This window comes from Rana temporaria, chromosome 13 (assembly GCF_905171775.1).
Source record: "Rana temporaria chromosome 13, aRanTem1.1, whole genome shotgun sequence".
Taxonomy (NCBI): domain Eukaryota; kingdom Metazoa; phylum Chordata; class Amphibia; order Anura; family Ranidae; genus Rana; species Rana temporaria.
Window position 1 is genome coordinate 4,115,714 of NC_053501.1, and position 23,511 is coordinate 4,139,224.

The 23,511-nt window shown below is 50.2% G+C and overlaps 1 protein-coding gene across 5 annotated transcripts in view; it reads left to right on the plus strand.

Annotated features, from left to right (window-relative positions):
* The window catches only part of TRAF3 (TNF receptor associated factor 3), a 139,866-nt gene that overhangs the window by 104,319 nt on the left and 12,036 nt on the right, over nt 1-23,511 (plus strand). For 4 of the 5 annotated variants that reach the window (XM_040333336.1, XM_040333335.1, XM_040333334.1 and 1 more), the window contains 5 exons: nt 4,324-4,428; nt 13,228-13,395; nt 16,044-16,124; nt 17,054-17,128; nt 22,790-22,882. In XM_040333336.1, coding sequence (XP_040189270.1) covers nt 4,324-4,428; nt 13,228-13,395; nt 16,044-16,124; nt 17,054-17,128; nt 22,790-22,882 — 522 coding nt within the window. The remainder of the gene's footprint in view (nt 1-4,323; nt 4,429-13,227; nt 13,396-16,043; nt 16,125-17,053; nt 17,129-22,789; nt 22,883-23,511) is intronic. The other variant, XM_040333338.1, reaches the window with a different exon arrangement.

Below are 23,511 nucleotides of genomic sequence, written 5' to 3' on the forward strand. Positions count from 1 at the left end.
CTGTGCTCGAGCCCCAAAGCTGAGAAAGGCTGGTTCTGGGTCCAGCGTAGATGAACCATTGTACGTCACCGCGTTCTTGACGTTCGGAATTTCCGACAACATTTGTGTGACCGTGTGAATGCAACACAAGTTTGAGCCAACATTCCGTTGGGAAAAAAAAATCCACGGTTTTATTGTCGGAATTTCCGATCGTGTGTACGCGGCATAAGATGTATAAATCTTTTTAGAAGCTAGAGCTGGAATCAAAGTGTTGGGAAAGTATAAGATGAACTCAAGAAGTTTTAGAAGGGTTTCACGAAAAATCTTGGGGTCGTGATGTAAAATCTAAAATTCATTGGCCTACTTGACTTTTGACAAACCACTACGTCAACCACTAGGAAAGACCTAATATTCAGGAGTTTCCCGGCAACTCTAAAATGTATGTTTATGAACAAACATTGCAATTGATCAGTGGGAGATAAGACTGGAATTTGGGGGAATTATAAAACGACAAATCCAACTGTGACGTAAGAATGGAAGTTGGGTGAAGTACAGTTCAATATGGTGGGAATTTGATGAGTGAGAAAGCTTGTGAACACTCGGGGAGTGGCGACAGCCTTGCAATCCAGAGGTCACATCTTCAGCATTGTTTCTTTGAAATGAGCAGGGTTGACAAGGTTTGGAAAGTCCCAAGCATGAAACAGGATGCATGTTTACAGGATATTTCTGTCGAAATCTGATCTCGGCTCCTTGGATAGGGTTGTGCGTGTCTGTAGGCGCCTTCACCTCAGAAGAGACTGGAGCCAGATATTTCAAATGCAGAAGTTTTGGGACTTATTTAGAACGGTCTAAGCTATTCGTAACAACCAGTCGGATTTCCCTTTTCATTTTCCCACAGCAGATGGAGGGCAAATCCTAGTTGCTTTCTCTGGTCGGCAAATCCTAGTTGCTTTCTCTGGTCGGCAAATCCTAGTTGCTTTCTCTGGTCGGCAAATTCTAGTTGCTTTCTCTGGTCGGCAAATCCTAGTTGCTTTCTCTGGTGGGCAAATCCTAGTTGCTTTCTCTGGTGGGCAAATCCTAGTTGCTTTCTCTGCTCGGCAAATCTTAGTTGCTTTCTCTGGTGGGCAAATCCTAGTTGCTTTCTCTGGTGGGCAAATCCTAGTTGCTTTCTCTTTTCGGCAAATCCTAGTTGCTTTCTCTGGTCGGCAAATCCTAGTTCTTTCTCTGGTCGGAAAATTCTAGTTGCTTTCTCTGGTCGGCAAATCCTAGTTGCTTTCTCTGGTCGGCAAATCCTAGTTGCTTTCTCTGGTCGGAAAATCCTAGTTGCTTTCTCTGGTCGGCAAATCCTAGTTGTTTTCTCTGGTCGGCAAATCCTAGTTGTTTTCTCTGGTCGGCAAATCCTAGTTGTTTTCTCTGGTCGGCAAATCCTAGTTGTTTTCTCTGGTCGGCAAATCCTAGTTGTTTTCTCTGGTCGGCAAATCCTAGTTTCTTTCTCTGGTCGGCAAATCCTAGTTTCTTTCTCTGGTCGGCAAATCCTAGTTGCTTTCTCTGGACGGCAAATCCTAGTTGCTTTCTCTGGTCGGCAAATCCTAGTTGCTTTCTCTGGTCGGCAAATCCTAGTTGCTTTCTCTGGTCGGCAAATCCTAGTTCTTTCTCTGGTCGGAAAATTCTAGTTGCTTTCTCTGGTCGGCAAATCCTAGTTGCTTTCTCTGGTCGGCAAATCCTAGTTGCTTTCTCTGGTCGGAAAATTCTAGTTGCTTTCTCTGGTCGGCAAATCCTAATTGTTTTCTCTGGTCGGCAAATCCTAGTTGCTTTCTCTGGTCGGCAAATCCTAGTTGCTTTCTCTGGTCGGAAAATTCTAGTTGCTTTCTCTGGTCGGCAAATCCTAGTTGTTTTCTCTGGTCGGCAAATCCTAGTTTTCTCTGGTCGGCAAATCCTAGTTGTTTTCTCTGGTCGGCAAATCCTAGTTGCTTTCTCTGGTCGGCAAATCCTAGTTGCTTTCTCTGGTGGGCAAATCCTAGTTGCTTTCCCTGGTCAGCAAATCCTAGTTGCTTTCTCTGGTCGGCAAGTCCTAGTTGCTTTCTCTGGTCGGCAAGTCCTAGTTGTTTTCTCTGGTCGGCAAATCCTAGTTGCTTTCTCTGGTCGGCAAATCCTAGTTGCTTTCTCTGGTCGGAAAATTCTAGTTGCTTTCTCTGGTCGGAAAATTCTAGTTGCTTTCTCTGGTCGGCAGATCCTAGTTGCTTTCTTTGGTCGGCAGATCCTAGTTGCTTTCTCTGGTCGGCAGATCCTGGTTGCTTTCTCTGGTCGGCAGATCCTGGTTGCTTTCTCTGGTCGGCAGATCCTGGTTGCTTTCTCTGGTCGGCAAATCCTGGTTGCTTTCTCTGGTCGGCAAATCCTAGTTGCTTTCTCTGGTCGGCAAATCCTAGTTGCTTTCTCTGGTCGGCAAATCCTAGTTGCTTTCTCTGGTCGGCAAATCCTAGTTGTTTTCTCTGGTCGGCAAATCCTAGTTGCTTTCTCTGGTGGGCAAATCCTAGTTGCTTTCTCTGGTCGGCAAATCCTAGTTGCTTTCTCTGGTCGGCAAATCCTAGTTGCTTTCTCTGGTCGGCAAGTCCTAGTTGCTTTCTCTGGTCGGCAAGTCCTAGTTGCTTTCTCTGGTCGGCAAGTCCTAGTTGCTTTCTCTGGTCGGCAAGTCCTAGTTGCTTTCTCTGGTCGGCAAGTCCTAGTTGCTTTCTCTGGTCGGCAAGTCCTAGTTGCTTTCTCTGGTCGGCAAGTCCTAGTTGCTTTCTCTGGTCGGCAAGTCCTAGTTGCTTTCTCTGGTCGGCAAATCCTAGTTGCTTTCTCTGGTCGGCAAATCCTAGTTGCTTTCTCTGGTCACCAAATAGATCTTCTTCAAAACTTGGGCTATATTTAAGCAACTAGCGAAAACAATAAAGATGATTAAAGCCGAACTCCAGGCAAACCCGCTAAATACACCGATGAAATATAAGAGCAGTTTTACTTGACATACTTTTGTATTTATGTCCTTCAAGTTCTGAAACCGAAAGAAACTTCCTGCAACAACATGGACACCCCCGCCCATTCTGGGACAAACCATCGTCCCAAGCACCAAAGTCAAAAGTCTTGGAGTCACTTTTGACTCCAACATGACAATGGATGCACAAATAAGTTCAGTAGTCAGCGGATCCCACCATCTGCTGCGCCTACTACGCAGACTTATTCCCTTTATCCCAAAAGAAGACACAGCAGTCGTAGTGGGAACAATAATCAACTGCAGACTCGACTATGCAAACGCCCTTTACCTCGGACTCCCAAAGTACCAAATCACTCATCTACAAGTGGTTCAAAATACGGCGGCACGACTTGTGACGGTAAAAAAAACATGGGAATCAATCTCTCCCTCCCTGAGATCCCTTCACTGGTTGCCAGTAAGGCCCTGTACACACGATCAGTCCAAACTGATGAAAATTGACTGAAGTTCAGTTTCATCGGTTAAAGCAGGAGTTCACCCATAAAAAAAATTTTACCCTTAGATTGAGGCTCATTTTGTCTAGGGGAATCGGCTAGTTGTTTTAAAATCAAAGCTGTACTTACCGTTGTAGATAGCGATCTTTTCCGCCGCTTCCAGCCAGGTATGGTCTTCGGGACTGGGCGTTCCTATTTTGATTGACAGTCTTCCGACGGTCGCATCCATCACGTCACGAGTAGCCGAAAGAAGCCGAACGTCGGTGCGGCTCTATACTGCGCACCGACGTTCGCCTACTTTCGGAAAATCGTGACGCGATGGATGCCACCGTCGGAAGCCTGTCGGAAGACTGTCAATCTAAATAGGAACGCCCAGTCCCGCAGCCCTTACCCGGAAGCGGCGGAGGAGAGGAGAGGAGGAATTGTGCACTTTACAGAAGCTGTGCATGTCTGCAAGCCAGTGCACTAAATATGTAAATAACCTGCAAGGACAAGGATAAGCAAGGACTTTGGTTTTTATCTGGAAGTCTGTTTTATTTCACTGACCAATAAAAAGAGGATTGCTCAGAGCTGGATTAACTCCGTGTGGCAAGACTGGGCACAGATGATAGGAAATCTTATTCTCTACATTGTGACATAAAAAAAAAATTGAGTTTACATCCACTTTAAAAACTCGTTCCTACCATAAAGTACTCTGAATGCGGGGACACGCTTCCTAAAATAATCCTCGATTTCCCTTAAGTGAATTCGTTCTGGGCAGAGACTGGAGCGGGGGCTCCCTCCCCGAGCGCGTAGCGCGTCACAGCCGGGGGATGAGGATTTATGTTCCCCGATTTATAAAATGTAAATCAGTTTGCAATAATCGGATCTCTTGAATTGCAGGTGTTTAAGGATAACTGTTGTCGGCGGGAAGTGTTGGCTCTTCAGATGTACTGCAGGAATGATACTCGAGGCTGCAAGGAGCAGATCACACTAGGAAATCTACTGGTAAGATATCATTATTATTATTGTTATTATTCTTTTTTGTCAAGTTGCTGCATGCACAGAGCTGCTGGATGGCGCTTGTGAAAGAGGAGCCGTTGGTTTCCTAAGCTGGCACCCATCTGCAGGGTTGCTGCTAGAAATCACAGGGGCCCCATACAGCCTACCTGGCGGGTCCCCCACCAATATATCAAAACAAGATTTTCACAAAAAATACACAAAAATCCTTATTAGCGGTCACAAACATAATAAAGAATCTGTGTAAATTAGCCCTTTTTTTTTACATTTAATAAAAAAAAAAAATGTTTACAAATTTATTGTTTAACCACTTAACCCCCGGACCATTTTGTTGCTAAATGCCCAGGCCAGGTTTTGCGATTCGGCACTGCGTCGCTTTAACAGACAATTGCGCGGCCGTGCGACGTGACTCCCAAACAAAAGTGGCGTCCTTTTTTCCCCACAAATAGAGCTTTCTTTTGGTGGTATTTGATCACCTCTGCGGTTTTTATTTTTTGCACTATAAACAAAAATAGAGCGACAATTTTGAAAAAAAATCAATATTTTTTACTTTTTGCTATAATAAATATCCCCCAAAAACATATATACATTTTTTTTTTCCCTCAGTTTAGGCCGATACGTATTCTTCTATCTATTTTTGGTAAAAAAAAATCGCAATAGGCGTTTATCGATTGGTTTGCGCAAAATTTATAGCGTTTACAAAATAGGGGATAGTTTTATTGCATTTTTATTAATTATTTTTTTTTTACTACTATTGGCGGCGATCAGCGTTTTTTTTTCGTGACTGCGACATTATGGCGGACACGTCGGACAATTTTGACACATTTTTGGGACCATTGTCATTTTCACAGCAAAAAATGCATTTAAATTGCATTGTTTACTGTGAAAATGACAGTTGCAGTTTGGGAGTTAACCACAAGGGGGCACTGTAGGAGTTAGGGTTCACCTAGTGTGTGTTTACAACTGTAGAGGGGTGTGGCTGTAGGTGTGACGTCATCGACCGAGTCTCCCCTATAAAAGGGATCACTCGATCGATGCGCCGCCACAGTGAAGCACGGGAAAGCCGTGTTTACATACGGCTCTCCCCGTGCTTCAGCTCCGGGGTGCGATCGCGAGGGGGCGGCTAGAAGCAAGCGAATAGACGTGCCCTCATCCCGGATCGCTCCCCATTTGCCTGTACGTGCCATTCTGTGGACGTACATATACATGCGGCGGTCGGGAATGGTTAAAAATGTATAATTAAAAAAAAATTGTTTACAGATTTTTTTTTTTAACCGGACAATAAAGCCAACAATACCACGGAGCGGGAGGGGGGGGGGGGGCTGGTGCATCACAGTGGCATAGGGCACATGGGGGGGATCAGAAGTGGGCAGAACAAGGAAGGAGATTGATGCAGGGGAAGGAATTACAGGAATGAGGCCCTGTGTCTGTGTGTCTCCCCTGCAGCAGCTGAAAGCCAGAGGGAGGGAGAGAAACCGACTTTCAGTAGCTGCAGAGAGCCGCACAGGGCATCTTTCTGTAATTGCACCTCTGCCCAACCACACCCATTTCTCCTGCTGTTTGGGCCCCCCCTGTGTGCCCGGGCCCCCTACAGGAGGGCTGGTGGTCCCTCCCCCCCCCTATCAGCCGCCCTGCCCATCTGCACCCTCCACTGCATGGTCGTTGAGCACAACAAAAAGTGCAATAGGGGTCTTGTCAATTAAAGGCCAAATCCACAAGAAGTCCAGGTTCACGTCTGTGCGGTTGCAGTTGAAGCATTTTCTCTCAGGTTTTGCTTTTGTTAACCACTTGCTTACTGGACACCTAAACCCATCCCGCAGAGGTGATCAAATACCACCAAAAGAAATCTCTGTTTGTGGGGAAAAAAGGACGCCAATTTTGTTTTGAGAGCCACGTCGCACGACCGCGCAATTGTCCATTAAAGCGACGCAGTGCCGAACTGCAAAAAGTAGCCCGGTCATTTGGCTGCATAATGGTCCGGGGCTTAAAGGGGTTGTTGAGGTACAATTTTTTTTCCCTAAATATCTTCCTTTCCCTTAGTGCCGTCCTCCTTCACTTACCTCATCCTTCCATTTTGCTTTTAAATGTCCTTATTTCTTCTGAGAAATCCTCACTTCCTGTTCTTCTGTCTGTAACTCCACACAGTAATGCGAGGCTTTCTCCCTGGTGTGGAGTGTCGTGCTCGCCCCCTCCCTTGGACTACAGGAGAGTTAGGACGCTCTCTACGTTGCAGATAGAGAAAGGAGCTGTGTGTTAGTGGGTGTCCTGACTCTCCTGTAGTCCAAGGGAGGGGGACGAGCGTGACACTCCACACCAGGGAGAAAGCCTTGCATTACTGTGTGGAGTTACAGACAGAAGAACAGGAAGTGAGGATTTCTCAGAAGAAATAAGGACATTAAAAGCAAAATGGAAGGATGAGGTAAGTGAAGGAGGACGGCACTGAGGGAAAGGAAGATATTTAGGGGGAAAAAAAAAAACCTTTACAACCCTTTTAAGTGGTTAAATCCTGAATAATAATATTAATTGCCGCCTCTTTGCTCAGGGCTGAAATTCCAGTCTGTTATAATACTACAGGTATCATTTCCTGCACTGTAGTTGCGGATTGTAAAGTAAGTAAGGTTTAGTTTCTAAGGCAATACGCCGCAACGCACATCTCCTGCACGTTATCACATGTTGCGGTAATGCGCGTTGTGATGTGAACGAGCCTTATAAAGTTGGTTTGGAATTATTGATTTAACTCGGCTTGTCATTACCATATCCTGACTTTACCTTGAATCGTATGCCCAGCCAGTGCCGCCTGACAAATCAATCATTTATTGGCCACATCATTGAGACTATTGGGTTTCTGCTGCTGTATAGCCGCCAAGTTGCAAACGTCTTCTATCACTGGTTAACTGCTTGCCGACCGCCTCGCGTAGATTTACGTCGGGCAGGCGAAGAAACGTGTGTGTATATATGTGTATATATATATATATATATATAATGTGTATATACCGTATTTGCCGGCGTATAAGACGACCCCCTAATCTTCCAGCTAAAATGTTGGTTTTGGGATATACTCACTATATAATGCGACCCCCTTATTACTAGTCATGCCTCACCTCACTGTGCCACCATTACATGCCTCGCTGTGCCACCGTCGCATGCCTCGCTGTGCCACCGTCGCATGCCTCGCTGTGCCACCGTCGCATGCCTCGCTGTGCCACCGTCGCATGCCTCGCCGTGCCACCATTACATGCCTCGACGATCCCTTACTTTATCCCTAACACGCAGAATCTCAGTCAGACCGCCGGCGTCTATTTTTCAAAAGCCGCGCCTCCTCCTCGTGCTGTTCTGTGATAGGCGGAACACTCAGCTTCCCAGCAGACTCAGTGTTCCGCCTATCACGGATGCCCTCTCGTCCGAGACCGAGGACGAGAGTGCATCCGTGATAGGCGGAACACTGAACAGAGGCTCTGCTGGGAAGGTGAGTGTTCCGCCTATCACGGAACAGAATGAGGAAGAGGCCCGGCTTTTGAAAAATGGATGGCCGCGGTCTGTCTGCAAGTCTGCATGTTGGGTACCGGCGTATAAGACGACCTCCGACTTTTAAGAAGAATTTCTTGTGTTTAAAAAGTCATCTTATACGCCGGAAAATACGGTATATATATATATATATACGTTGCTTTGAACCTGCCCCCTAGCAGGCACGCTTGCGCCCGCCGCCATCTCCCTGACCCTGCCCGCCGGTGTCCGGCGATCGGGTCACGGAACGGCAGAACGGGGGGGATGTCTTTTGTAAACAAGGCATCTCTCCCTGTTCTGCCTGGTGACACAGCACAGATCGTCTGCTTCATGTCACATAGGGAGCAGTGATCAGCGTCATGTCACTCGTAGCCACGCCCCCTACACAGTTAGAATCACTCCCTAGGACACGCTTTTAACCCCTTCCCCGCCCCCCTACTGGTTAACCCCCCCCTTCACTGCCAGTCACATTTATACAGTAACATGTATAAATGTGAATGGTCCCAAAATAGCGTCAAGAGTGTCCGATGTGTCTGCCATAATGTCGCAGTCACGATAAAAATCGCAGATCCCCGCCATAACAAGTAAAAAATAAAAATTTATAATAAAAATGCCATAAAACTATCCCCTATCTTGTAGACGCTATAACTTTTGCCAATCAATATACGCTTTTTGCGATTTTTTTTTTTTTAAAATATGTAGAAGAATACGTATCGGCCTAAACTGAGGAAAAAAATGTTTTTTATATATTTTTGTGGATATTTATTATAGCAAAAAGTACAAAATATTGATTTTTTTTTTTTTTTTAATTCTCGTGCTATTTTTGTTTATAGAGCAAAAAATAAAAACCGCAGAGGTGATCAAATACCACCTAAAGAAAGCTCTATTTGTGGGGAAAAAAAGTACACCCCTGACCTAGTGGGTGGGGGTGGGGGGGGGGCATGCCAGCTCCAATGAAGGGTCTTGTTTTCCAGCTTTGGTGGTCTCGTAGAATGACAGAACGTGGTCCATGGAAGCTTAGAAGAGAGTTCATGACAGCAAGACAAAGAGTGAAAGAGACACCCGAAACGTAACCTGTGTCTGCGGAATCAGATCCAATACTAGGAATTGCCGCTTCTAGATTTACAATTGTGACATCAGAATCAGATCCCACCGCCGGCCCCCTAATGAGACGCCACCAATTGCATTAACCTCATTTATTTTTTTGCTATAGTAGAGTGTTCAAGACAGACGGTGGATTCACATATAGAGGAGTGAGGACAATGCAGCTTGGCTTATCTGTTGATCTCTGTAGGGTGATATACCTTACACACCTGCGCTCGTGTTCTAAGGCGCAGAAAATTCACAAATCTTCGGTGTGCAACACACACTATATTGCCAAAAGTATTGGGACACCTGCCCTTACACGCACAGTTAGTTATACACATCCTTTGGCATTTAAAAACCACTCCCATAAATGTATTTCACCCCTTGCTTACCGCCATACGTATAACTGGTTTACCGGGGTCATAACTGAAGATATCAGCTGTAACCCCCGATACCATTTATTATAAAAGCGGTCCAAGTGGCTCATAAGTCGCTGGAATGTTTTTCCAAGCAGCGGGAAGGGACGCAGATATTTAAAATCTCTCCTCCCTCTCCCCCTCTCTCTCCCCCCTCTTTCTCCCCCTCTCTCTCCCCCTCTCTCTCCCCCTCCCTCTCTTTCTCCCCTCCCTCTCTTTCTCCACTCCCTCTCTTTCTCCCCTCCCTCTCTTTCTCCCCTCCCTCTCTTTCTCCCCTCCCTCTCTTTCTCCCCCCTCTCTCTCCCCCCCCCCCCCCCCCTCTCTCTCCCTCCCTCTCCTCCCTCTCCCCCTCTTCCCCCCTCTCGCTCTCTTCCCCCCCCCCCTCTCTCTCGCTCTTCCCCCCCCCCCCTCTCTCTCTCGCTCTTCCCCCCCCCCTCCCTCTCTCGCTCTTCCCCCCCCCCCCTCTCTCGCTCTCCCCCCCCCTCCCTCTCTCGCTCTTCCCCCCCCTCCCTCTCTCGCTCTCCCCCCCCCCTCCCTCTCTCGCTCTTCCCCCCCCCTCCCTCTCTCGCTCTTCCCCCCCCCTCTCTCTCTCGCTCTTCCCCCCCCCCCCTCTCTCGCTCTTCCCCCCCCCTCTCTCGCTCTCCCCCCCCCTCTCTCGCTCTTCCCCCCCTCTCTCGCTCTTCCCCCCCCCTCTCTCTCGCTCTCTCCCCCCCCCTCTCTCTCGCTCTTCCCCCCCCCTCTCTCTCGCTCTCCCCCCCCCCTCTCTCTCGCTCTTCCCCCCCTCTCTCTCTCGCTCTTCCCCCCTCTCTCTCGCTCTTCCCCCCTCTCTCTCGCTCTCTTCCCCCCCTCCCTCTCTCACTTCCCCCCTCCCTCCTCTCCTCTCCCCCCCCTCTCTCTCTCGCTCTTCCCCCCCCCCCTCTCTCTCTCGCTCTTCCCCCCCCCCCCCCCTCTCTCTCTCGCTCTTCCCCCCCCCCTCTCTCTCTCGCTCTTCCCCCCCCTCTCTCGCTCTTCCCCCCCCCCCTCTCGCTCTTCCCCCCCCCCTCTCTCTCGCTCTCTTCCCCCCCTCCCTCTCTCGCTTCCCCCCCCTCTCTCTCTCGCTCTTCCCCCCCCTCTCTCTCTCGCTCTTCCCCCCCCCCTCTCTCTCTCTCTTCCCCCCCCCCCCCTCTCTCTCTCGCTCTTTTTCCCCCCCCCTCTCGCTCTTCCCCCCCCTCCCTCGCTCTTCCCCCCCCCCTCTCGCTCTTCCCCCCCCCTCTCTCGCTCTTCCCCCCCCCTCTCTCTCGCTCTTCCCCCCCCCCCTCTCTCTCGCTCTTCCCCCCCCCCCTCTCTCTCGCTCTTCCCCCCCTCTCTCTCGCTCTTCCCTCCCTCTCTCTCGCTCTTCCCCCCCTCTCTCTCTCTCTCGCTCTTGCCCCCCCTCTCTCTCTCTTCCCTCCCCTCTCTCTCTCTCTTCCCCTTGCCCCCCCTCTCTCTCTCTTCCCTCCCCTCTCTCTCTCTCTTCCCCTCTCTCTCTCTCTCTCTCTCTCTCTTCCCCCCCTCTCTCTCTCCCCCCCTCTCTCTCTCTCTCCCCCCCTCTCTCTCTCTCTCCCCCCCTCTCTCTCTCTCTTCCCCCCCCCCCTCTCTCTCTCTCTCTCGCTCTTGCCCCCCCTCTCTCTCTCTTCCCTCCCCTCTCTCTCTCTCTTCCCCTTGCCCCCCCTCTCTCTCTCTTCCCTCCCCGCTCTCTCTCTTTCCCCCCCTCTCTCTCTCTCTCGCTCTCTCTTCCCCCCCTCTCTCTCTCCCCCCCTCTCTCTCTCTCTTCCCCCCCTCTCTCTCTCTCTTCCCCCCCTCTCTCTCTCTCTCTCTCTCCCCCCCCCCCCTCTCTCTCTCTCTCTTCCCCTCTCTCTCTCCCCCTCTCTCTCTCTCTCTCTCTCTCTCTCTCTCTCTCTCTCTCTCTCTCTTCCCCCCCCCCTCTCTCTCTCTCTCTCTCTTCCCCCCCCTCTCTCTCTTCCCCCCCCTCTCTCTCTTTCCCCCCTCTCTCTCTCTTTCCCCCCTCTCTCTCTCTTTCCCCCCTCTCTCTCTTTCCTCTCTCTCTCTTCCCCCCCCCTCTCTCTCTCTCTCTTCCCCCCCCTTTCTCTCTCTATCCCCCCGTCCCTCTCTCTCATTGCAACACAGTACATGGAAGTTTTTACCGAAGCCCTTCTCTGCACCGGAACCCTTCATCGGAGATCATGAGAAACGCCAACAGCATTGTGACTGTAGGGAAATCGTCAAAGGGAATTTATTGTGTGAAAGTATTTCACGGTTCAGTGGAAGTAACGTTTGGCATCTGACTGATAAAAATAAAATATCTCACTTATTCATCTTGGCTGATACTGGGGGCCGGTTTAGTTAGAGGGGCAGCGAAGGAAGCCAGAGGCATTAATGTGTACGCCAACGTCCTGCCAACGTGCGGGAACTGTTGACTTTTTAACATGGAGGAATCCCATGAGATAACTTTCAGATCTGGACTCCACCACCTTTGCCCTGCCCACGTATGCCCCACCTTTTTAATGAAGCGCCCATCAAACGCAGCCCCACCAGTGCCCATCGAACGCAGCCCCACCAGCGCCCATCAAACGCAGCCCCACCAGCGCCCATCAAACGCAGCCCCACCAGCGCCCATCAAACGCAGCCCCACCAGCGCCCATCAAACGCAGCCCCACCAGCGCCCATCAAACGCAGCCCAACCAGCGCCCATCAAACGCAGCCCCCACCAGCGCCCATCAAACGCAGCCCCCACCAGCGCCCATCAAACGCAGCCCCCACCAGCGCCCATCAAACGCAGCCCCCACCAGCGCCCATCAAACGCAGCCCCCACCAGCGCCCATCAAACGCAGCCCCCACCAGCGCCCATCAAACGCAGCCCCCACCAGCGCCCATCAAACGCAGCCCCCACCAGCGCCCATCAAACGCAGCCCCCACCAGCGCCCATCAAACGCAGCCCCCACCAGCGCCCATCAAACGCAGCCCCCACCAGCGCCCATCAAACGCAGCCCCCACCAAACGCAGCCCCACCAGCGCCCATGAAACGCAGCCCCACCAGCGCCCATGAAACGCAGCCCCTCCAGCGCCCATCAAACGCAGCCCCACCAGCGCCCATCAATTTTTTTTATTTTTTGAGGATATTATAGCAAAAAGTAAAAAAAAATGCATTTATTTTCAAAATTGTCGCTCTATTTTTGTTTATAGCACACAAAATAAAAACCGCTGAGGTGATCAAATACCACCAAAAGAAAGCTCTATTTGTGGGGAAAAAAGGACGTAGATTTTGTTTTTGGAGCCACGTCGCACGACCGCGCAATTGTCAGTTAAAGCGACGCAGTGCCGAATCGCAAAAAGTGGCCCGGTCATTTGGCTGCATAATGGTCCGGGGCAATTCCACCCGCGATTTTTTTTTTTTTTTTTTTGCGAGAATGCTGGTGCTGGCGGATGTTGGATGGTTAAAACCAAGGTAAGTACCTGCACCTAGCTTTTGGCTTCCTGTGTTGGATGCTGTGACCTGGAAAAACGGTAATCCTGTACTTACACTAGTGATGTGTGGACATGGGGGAAAAAAAGCAAACATTTGTGCGCAATAGAGCTCGCAACAATCATGGAAACGTTTGCACATGAAGCTCCAAAAGTTTTGTTGAGCTTCTTTGCCCTGTTTGTTTTAATGCAGGACAACCCAATGCAATGAATGGACTTCCCTTTGCGCATGCGCGATGCCTACAGTAGTTTGATTGGAGGCTCCGGAAACAAATTCTCTCCCCTTTTTTTCTGTTTTCAGATCCACTTAAAAAGCGACTGCCAGTTTGAAGAACTTCCCTGCCCCCGAGCGGACTGCAAGGACAAGGTATTTCGCAAGGACCTGAGCGAACACATAGAGAAGAAATGCAAATACCGCGAGATGCCGTGTCAGTACTGCAAAAACCAGGTGCCGCTAGCGGAAATGCAGGTAATCCCACTTTGATCAACTGCTCTTCTCATGTCATTGGCATGAACCTTGGAAAGCCCTTTGACACAGACCCTTCCAATGCGCTCGACTGGCTACAAATCTACATTGCGCTCAGCTGGCTTAAGGCGATCAGAAGCTGGTGTCCTGTCGGTATGGGTCCCCCCGTCGGATAATGCCCGGGCTGGACTGCGCAGGTGCAAACGGAGCAGCCGAAAATCTCAGAGGGTGAACAGCTGTTCTGTACCTGTAGAGGGAAAACAAGAAGGGCCGGGGGTTTTTCTCAAAGGGCCGGGGGCTTTTTCTCAAAGGGGGCCGGGTGCTTTTCTCAAGGGGGGCCGGGGGCTTTTCTCAAAGGGGGCCGGGTGCTTTTTCTCAAAGGGGGCCGGGTGCTTTTTCTCAAAGGGGGCCGGGGGCGTTTCTCAAAGGGGGCCGGGGGCTTTTTCTCAAAGGGGGCCGGGTGCTTTTTCTCAAAGGGGGCCGGGTGCTTTTTCTCAAAGGGGGCCGGGTGCTTTTTCTCAAAGGGGGCCGGGTGCTTTTTCTCAAAGGGGGCCGGGTGCTTTTTCTCAAAGGGGGCCGGGTGCTTTTCTCAAAGGGGGCCGGGTGCTTTTTCTCAAAGGGGGCCGGGTGCGTATTCTTGAGCAGTGCTCTTTTGGGGAACAGTTTTCTCAATAAACTACACGTCTTTGCGGGGCGTGTAATAGTGTACTTACAAAAGTGTGCAAATAATGAATCTGATTAGATGAATCTGCACCCCAAAGACGTGTAGTTTGAGAAAACTATTTCCCAAAAGAGCACTGCTCAAGAATACATCCGCCCCTTTGAGAAAAGCATCCGCCCCCCGTTGTGTTCCGCCCCCCGTTGTGTTCCGCCCCTTGTTGTGTTCCGCCCCTTGTTGTGTTCCGCCCCTTGTTGTGTTCCTCCCCTTGTTGTGTTCCTCCCCTTGTTGTGTTCCGCCCCTTGTTGTGTTCCGCCCCTTGTTGTGTTCCGCCCCTTGTTGTGTTCCGCCCCTTGTTGTGTTCCGCCCCTTGTTGTGTTCCGCCCCTTGTTGTGTTCCTCCCCTTGTTGTTTTCCTCCCCTTGTTGTTTTCCTCCCCTTGTTGTGTTCCTCCCCTTGTTGTGTTCCTCCCCTTGTTGTGTTCCTCCCCTTGTTGTGTTCCGCCCCTTGTTGTGTTCCGTCCCCTTGTTGTGTTCCGTCCCCTTGTTGTGTTCCTCCCCTTGTTGTGTTCCTCCCCTTGTTGTGTTCCTCCCCTTGTTGTGTTCCGCGCCCCTCGTTGTATTCCGCCCCTCGTTGTGTTCCTCCCCTCGTTGTGTTCCTCCCCTCGTTGTGTTCCTCCCCTTGTTGTGTTCCTCCCCTTGTTGTGTTCCTCCCCTTGTTGTGTTCCTCCCCTTGTTGTGTTCCGCGCCCCTCGTTGTATTCCGCCCCTCGTTGTGTTCCTCCCCTCGTTGTGTTCCTCCCCTTGTTGTGTTCCTCCCCTTGTTGTGTTCCTCCCCTTGTTGTGTTCCTCCCCTTGTTGTGTTCCTCCCCTTGTTGTGTTCCGCCCCTTGTTGTGTTCCGCCCCTTGTTGTGTTCCTCCCCTTGTTGTGTTCCTCCCCTTGTTGTGTTCCGCCCCTTGTTGTGTTCCGCCCCTTGTTGTGTTCCGCCCCTTGTTGTGTTCCGCCCCTTGTTGTGTTCCGCCCCTTGTTGTGTTCCGCCCCTTGTTGTGTTCCGCCCCTTGTTGTGTTCCTCCCCTTGTTGTTTTCCTCCCCTTGTTGTTTTCCTCCCCTTGTTGTGTTCCTCCCCTTGTTGTGTTCCTCCCCTTGTTGTGTTCCTCCCCTTGTTGTGTTCCTCCCCTTGTTGTGTTCCGCCCCTTGTTGTGTTCCGTCCCCTTGTTGTGTTCCGTCCCCTTGTTGTGTTCCGTCCCCTTGTTGTGTTCCTCCCCTTGTTGTGTTCCTCCCCTTGTTGTGTTCCTCCCCTTGTTGTGTTCCGCGCCCCTCGTTGTATTCCGCCCCTCGTTGTGTTCCTCCCCTCGTTGTGTTCCTCCCCTTGTTGTGTTCCTCCCCTTGTTGTGTTCCTCCCCTTGTTGTGTTCCTCCCCTTGTTGTGTTCCTCCCCTTGTTGTGTTCCTCCCCTTGTTGTGTTCCGCGCCCCTCGTTGTATTCCGCCCCTCGTTGTGTTCCTCCCCTCGTTGTGTTCCTCCCCTTGTTGTGTTCCTCCCCTTGTTGTGTTCCTCCCCTTGTTGTGTTCCTCCCCTTGTTGTGTTCCTCCCCTTGTTGTGTTCCTCCCCTTGTTGTGTTCCGCTCCCCTCGTTGTGTTCCGCGCCCCTCGTTGTGTTCCGCCCCTCGTTGTGTTCCGCCCCCCGTTGTGTTCCGCCCCTCGTTGTGTTCCGCCCCTCGTTGTGTTCCGTCCCCTTGTTGTGTTCCGTCCCCTTGTTGTGTTCCGTCCCCTTGTTGTGTTCCGTCCCCTTGTTGTATGTTCTTATGCTCTCCTGTTAAACTCTTGACGTGCGCTTCACAACGACAGTACACCGCGGTATTAAGTGATGTGCATCGCGATAACGATTCCTGACGATTAATGGCGCAGCTCTAGTTCTCAGGATGTTCTTTTATGTCTCTGAACGTCTCCAGCGATCTCCCGCTAATTGTACACTGTGTGCCTTTCTGTCTATTGTAGAAACACGAGGAGATGGATTGCCCGTCTGTCGTTGTTTCCTGTCCTCATAAATGTAGCGTAAAAAGCTTATTAAGAAGTGAGGTAGGTACTGCGAGTGAACAACACGACAGTTGTGCTGCTGCACATAGCGACCAATAAGACTTCGGCTTTCTTTATGGCTTTGTGTAGAGCATGTAGTCTGCCAAATATGGCTGCTTTGGTTCACGTTACCGGGGTCTGTGTTGAAGATTGACTTTATGAACTGCCAGTTTGTGTTTTTTTGTTGTGTGTGTTTGTGTTGTGTGTGTGTTTGTGTTGTGTGTGTGTTTGTGTTGTGTGTGTGTTTGTATTGTGTGTGTGTTTGTGTTTGTTGTGTGTGTTTGTGTTGTGTGTGTGTTTGTGTTGTGTGTGTGTTTGTATTGTGTGTGTGTTTGTGTTTGTTGTGTGTGTTTGTGTTGTGTGTGGTTTTATGTGTTTTTTTTGCAGGGGTTTTTCGTGTGTTTGTTTTGTGTGTTTTTTTTTTGGTTTTGGTTTTTTGGTGTGTTTTTTTTTTTTGGGGGGGGGGGGTTCCTTTTTTTTTGTGTGTATTTTTTTTATTTATTTTTTCTGTATTTTTTTGTGTTTTGTGTGTTTTTTGTGGCTTTTTGTGTTTTTTTGGGCTTTTTGTGTTATTTTTTTTTGTGTGTGTGTTTTTGTTATGTGTTTTTTTGGGGGGGGGGGGGGTTCCTCTTTTTTTTGGTTTTGTGTATTTTCTTTCTTTATTTTTCTTTATTTTTTTAGTTTTGTGTGGGTTTTTTTGTGTTTTGTTGGGGGGGGGTGGGGGTTGTGTTTTTTGTGTGGGTTTTTTTTTTTTTTTTGTGTTTTTTTTGTGTTATTTTAATTTTTTTTGTTTTTTTTTTTTTGTGTGGGTTTTTTTGTTATATGTTTCTTTTTTTTTGTGCTTTTAGCATCATCTTTTCTTGTTTTGGGGTAATAAGTGAATAGGGTTATGGATCTTGCGTGTGTATTGAATATTTTGTCTTTTGTTGCAGCTGAACGCTCACTTAGCGGAATGTGTGAACGCCCCCAGTACTTGCAGTTTTAAACGTTACGGCTGCAGTTTTAAGGTCAGTATGCGTTACACAAAACGGGGGAACGAGCGATCCTTAAATAAAACGTTTTCTTACGTTTATTACAGATTTTGTTGTGTAGCATAATTAGGTGCTATTGTTTCCAGTCTGATTCATTTTGTATTGTGTGATTTTAGTGGCTGCTGCTGCACTCTTTTGTAGTTTCCTCTTTAGTGCTGATTATTTGATAGATATTATAAATCTATATACAGTACAGGGAGAGAAAAAAGTATTTGATCCCCTGCTGATTTTGTACGTTTTCCCCACCAACAAAGAAATGATCAGTCTGATATTTTAACCGGTTTCCGACCGCCGTATGTATATGTACGTCCGCAGAATGGCACGGACAGGCACATTGGCGTACCTGTACGTCCCTGCCTTTCCGCGGGTCGGGGGTCCGATCGGGACCCCCCCGTAACATGCGGCGGTCGGAAACCCACGGGGAGCGATCCGGGACGAGGGCGCGTCTATTCGTTTCTAGCCGCCCCGTCGCGATCGCTCCCCGGAGCTGAAGAACGGGGAGAGCCGTATGTAAACACAGCTTTCCCGTGCTTCACTGTGGCGGCGCATCGATCGAGTGATCCCTTTTATAGGGGGGACTCGATCGATGACGTCAGACCTACAGCCACACCCCCCTACAGTTGTAAACACACACTAGGTGAACCCTAAATGTTACAGCGCCCCCGTGTGGTTAACTCCCAAACTGCAACTGTCATTTTCACAATAAACAATGCAATTTAAATGCATTTTTTGCTGTGAAAATGACAATGGTCCCAAAAATGTGTCAAAATTGTCCGATGTGTCCGCCATAATGTCGCAGTCACCAAAAAAATCGCTGATCGCCGCCAATAGTAGTAAAAAAATAAAAATAATAAAAATGCAATAAAACTATCCCCTATTTTGTAAACGCTATACATTTTGCGCAAACCAATCGATAAACGCTTATTGCGATTTTTTTTACCAAAAACAGGTAGAAGAATACGTATCGGCCTAAACTGAGGAAAAAAAATGTTATATATGTTTTTGGGGATATTTATTATAGCAAAAAGTAAAAAATATTGCTTTTTTTCAAAATTGTGGCTCTATTTTTGTTTATAGCGCAAAAACTAAAAAACCGCAGAGCTGATCAAATACCACCAAAAGAAAGCTCTATTTGTGGGAAAAAAAAGACGCCAATTTTGTTTGGGAGCCACGTCGCACGACCGCGCAATTGTCAGTTAAAGCGACGCAGTTCCGAATCGACAAAAACCTGGCTTGGGCATTTAGCTGCCTAAAGGTCCGAGGCTTAACCGGTTAATGGTCGATTTATTATAACCGCGAGAGACAAAATAACAACAAAAACATCCAGAAAAACGCATTTAAAAAAAGTTATAAATTGATTTGCGTTTTAATGAGTGAAATAAGTATTTGATCCCTATCAATCAGCAAGATTTCTGGCTCCCGGGTGTCTTCTATACAGGTAACAAGCTGAGATTAGGAGCACTCTCTTAACCACTTCAGCCCCGGACGATTTGGCTGGCCAAAGACTGGGCCCCTTTTTTGCGATTCGGCACTGCGTCGCTTTAACTGACAATTGCGCGGTCGTGCGACGTGGCTCCCAAACAAAATTGGCGTCTTTTTTCCCCCACAAATGGAGCTTTCTTTTGGTGGTATTTGATCACCTCTGCGGTTTTTATTTGTTGCGCTATAAACAAAAATAGAGTGACAATTTTGAAAAACACCATCCCCCGCCGTCATACATGGAGAACACCATCCCCCCCACCGTCATACATGGAGAACACCATCCCCCACCGTCATACATGGAGAACACCGTCCCTCCACCGTCATACATGGAGAACACCATCCCCCACCGTCATACATGGAGAACACCATCCCCCACCGTCATACATGGAGAACGCCATCACCCACCGTCATACATGGAGAACACCATCCCCCGCCGTCATACATGGAGAACACCATCCCCCGCCGTCATACATGGAGAACACCATCCCCCGCCGTCATACATGGAGAACACCATCCCCCACCGTCACCCATGGAGAACACCATCCCCCACCGTCCTACATGGAGAACACCATCCCCCACCGTCATACATGGAGAACACCATCCCCCCCACCGTCATACATGGAGAACACCATCCCCCGCCGTCATACATGGAGAACACCATCCCCCACCGTCACCCATGGAGAACACCATCCCCCACCGTCCTACATGGAGAACACCATCCCCCACCGTCATACATGGAGAACACCATCCCCCCCACCGTCATACATGGAGAACACCATCCCCCGCCGTCATACATGGAGAACACCATCCCCCGCCGTCATACATGGAGAACACCATCCCCCGCCGTCATACATGGAGAACACCATCCCCGCCGTCATACATGGAGAACACCATCCCCCGCCGTCATACATGGAGAACACCATCCCCCGCCGTCATACATGGAGAACACCATCCCCCGCCGTCATACATGGAGAACACCATCCCCCGCCGTCATACATGGAGAACACCATCCCCCGCCGTCATACATGGAGAACACCATCCCCCGCCGTCATACATGGAGAACACCATCCCCCGCCGTCATACATGGAGAACACCATCCCCCGCCGTCATACATGGAGAACACCATCCCCCGCCGTCATACATGGAGAACACCATCCCCCGCCGTCATACATGGAGAACACCATCCCCCACCGTCATACATGGAGAACACCATCCCCCACCGTCATACATGGAGAACACCATCCCCCGCCGTCATACATGGAGAACACCATTCCCCCCCCCCCGTCATACATGGAGAACACCATCCCCCACCGTCATACACGGAGAACACCACCCCCCCCCCACCGTCATACATGGAGAACACCACCCCCCCCACCGTCATCCATGGAGAACACCACCCCCCCCACCGTCATCCATGGAGAACACCATCCCCCCACCGTCATACATGGAGAACACCATCCCCCACCGTCATACATGGAGAACACCATCCCCCACCGTCATACATGGAGAACACCATCCCCCCACCGTCATCCATGGAGAACACCATCCCCCACCGTCATCCATGGAGAACACCATCCCCCCCCGTCATCCATGGAGAACACCCTCCCCCACCGTCATACATGGAGAACACCATTCCCCCCCCGCCGTCATACATGGAGAACACCATCCCCCACCGTCATCCATGGAGAACACCATCCCCCACCGTCATCCATGGAGAACACCATCCCCCACCGTCATACATGGAGAACACCATCCCCCCCACCGTCCTACATGGAGAACACCATCCCCCCCACCGTCCTACATGGAGAACACCATCCCCCCCACCGTCCTACATGGAGAACACCATCCCCCCCACCGTCCTACATGGAGAACACCATCCCCCCACCGTCATCCATGGAGAACACCGTCCCCTGCCGTCATCCATGGAGAACACCGTCCCCCGCCGTCATCCATGGAGAACACCGTCCCCCGCCGTCATCCATGGAGAACACCATCCCCCGCCGTCATACATGGAGAACACCATCCCCCGCCGTCATACATGGAGAACACCATCCCCCGCCGTCATACATGGAGAACACCATCCCCCGCCGTCATACATGGAGAACACCATCCCCCGCCGTCATACATGGAGAACACCATCCCCCGCCGTCATACATGGAGAACACCATCCCCCGCCGTCATACATGGAGAACACCATCCCCCACCGTCATACATGGAGAACACCATCCCCCACCGTCATCCATGGAGAACACCATCCCCCACCGTCATCCATGGAGAACACCATCCCCCACCGTCATACATGGAGAACACCATCCCCCCCACCGTCCTACATGGAGAACACCATCCCCCCCACCGTCCTACATGGAGAACACCACCCCCCCCACCGTCCTACATGGAGAACACCATCCCCCCCACCGTCCTACATGGAGAACACCATCCCCCCACCGTCATCCATGGAGAACACCGTCCCCTGCCGTCATCCATGGAGAACACCGTCCCCTGCCGTCATCCATGGAGAACACCGTCCCCCGCCGTCATCCATGGAGAACACCGTCCCCCGCCGTCATCCATGGAGAACACCATCCCCCGCCGTCATACATGGAGAACACCATCCCCCGCCGTCATACATGGAGAACACCATCCCCCACCGTCATACATGGAGAACACCATCCCCCACCGTCATCCATGGAGAACACCATCCCCCACCGTCATCCATGGAGAACACCATCCCCCACCGTCATACATGGAGAACACCATCCCCCCCACCGTCCTACATGGAGAACACCATCCCCCCCACCGTCCTACATGGAGAACACCCCCCCCCCCACCGTCCTACATGGAGAACACCACCCCCCCCACCGTCCTACATGGAGAACACCATCCCCCCACCGTCATCCATGGAGAACACCGTCCCCTGCCGTCATCCATGGAGAACACCGTCCCCCGCCGTCATACATGGAGAATACCATCCCCCACCGTCATACATGGAGAACACCATCCCCCACCGTCATACATGGAGAACACCATCCCCCACCGTCATACATGGAGAACACCATCCCCCACCGTCATACATGGAGAACACCATCCCCCACCGTCATCCATGGAGAACACCATCCCCCACCGTCATCCATGGAGAACACCATCCCCCACCGTCATACATGGAGAACACCATCCCCCACCGTCCTACATGGAGAACACCATCCCCCACCGTCATACATGGAGAACACCATCCCCCACCGTCATACATGGAGAACACCATCCCCCACCGTCATACATGGAGAACACCATCCCCCACCGTCATACATGGAGAACACCATCCCCCACCGTCATACATGGAGAACACCATCCCCCACCGTCATACATGGAGAACACCATCCCCCCCGCCGTCATACATGGAGAACACCATCCCCCCCGCCGTCATCCATGGAGAACACCATCCCCCACCGTTATACATGGAGAACACCATCCCCCACCGTCATACATGGAGAACACCATCCCCCACCGTCATACATGGAGGCGGAAACATTGTGCTTTGGGGTGTTTTAATGCTGAGGGGACAGGACAACTTCGCCGCATCAAAGGGACGATGGGCGGGGCAAATCTTGGGTGAGAACCTCCTTCCCTCAGCCATGGGTGGTGGACGGGTCTTCCAGCATGACAATGACCCAAAACTCACGGCCAAGGCGCCAAAGGAGGGGCTCAAGAAGAAACACATTAATATCCTGGAGTGGCCTAGCCAGTCTCCAGACCTTGATCCCATAGAAAATATGTGGAGGGAGCTGAAGGTTCGAGTTACCGAACGTCGGCCTGGAAACCTTAATGACTCGGAGAGGATCTGCAAAGAGGACAAAATCCCTCCTGAGATGTGTGAGAACCTGGAGGCCAACTCCAAGAAACGTCTGACCTCTGTGATCGCCAACAAGGGATTTTGTTCTGTCTCTCACTGTTATAATAAAACTACCAATAAAATTCTAGACTGATCATTTCTTTGTCAGTGGGCAAATGTACAACATCCGCAAGGGGTCATATACTTTTTTCCTTCACTGTGTGTGTGTGTGTGTGTGTGTGTGTGTTTGTGTGTGTATATATATATATATATATATCAACCTTTTCTCCTTGTAGTCCTTGCTTATTTCTTTCCTTTCATCTTCCTAGGGCACGAACCAGCAGATTAAAGCACATGAAGCCAGTTCAGCTGTTCAGCATGTCAACTTAATGAAAGAATGGAGTAGTTTTCTGGAGAGTAAGGTAAGCAGATACTTCTAGTGAGTGGATAGGATACATTCACTGTGATGTCACCAGTCTCTAGTGAGTGGATAGGATACATTCACTGTGATGTCACCGGTCTCTAGTGAGTGGATAGGATACATTATCAGTGATGTCACCAGTCTCTAGTGAGTGGATAGGATACATTCACTGTGATGTCACCGGTCTCTAGTGAGTGGATAGGATACATTCACTGTGATGTCACCGGTCTCTAGTGAGTGGATAGGATACATTCTCAGTGATGTCACCGGTCTCTAGTGAGTGGATAGGATACATTCACTGTGATGTCACCAGTCTCTAGTGAGTGGATAGGATACATTCACTGTGATGTCACCGGTCTCTAGTGAGTGGATAGGATACATTATCAGTGATGTCACCAGTCTCTAGTGAGTGGATAGGATACATTCACTGTGATGTCACCGGTCTCTAGTGAGTGGATAGGATACATTATCAGTGATGTCACCAGTCTCTAGTGAGTGGATAGGATACATTCACTGTGATGTCACCGGTCTCTAGTGAGTGGATAGGATACATTCTCAGTGATGTCACCGGTCTCTAGTGAGTGGATAGGATACATTCACTGTGATGTCACCGATCTCTATTGATTGTAT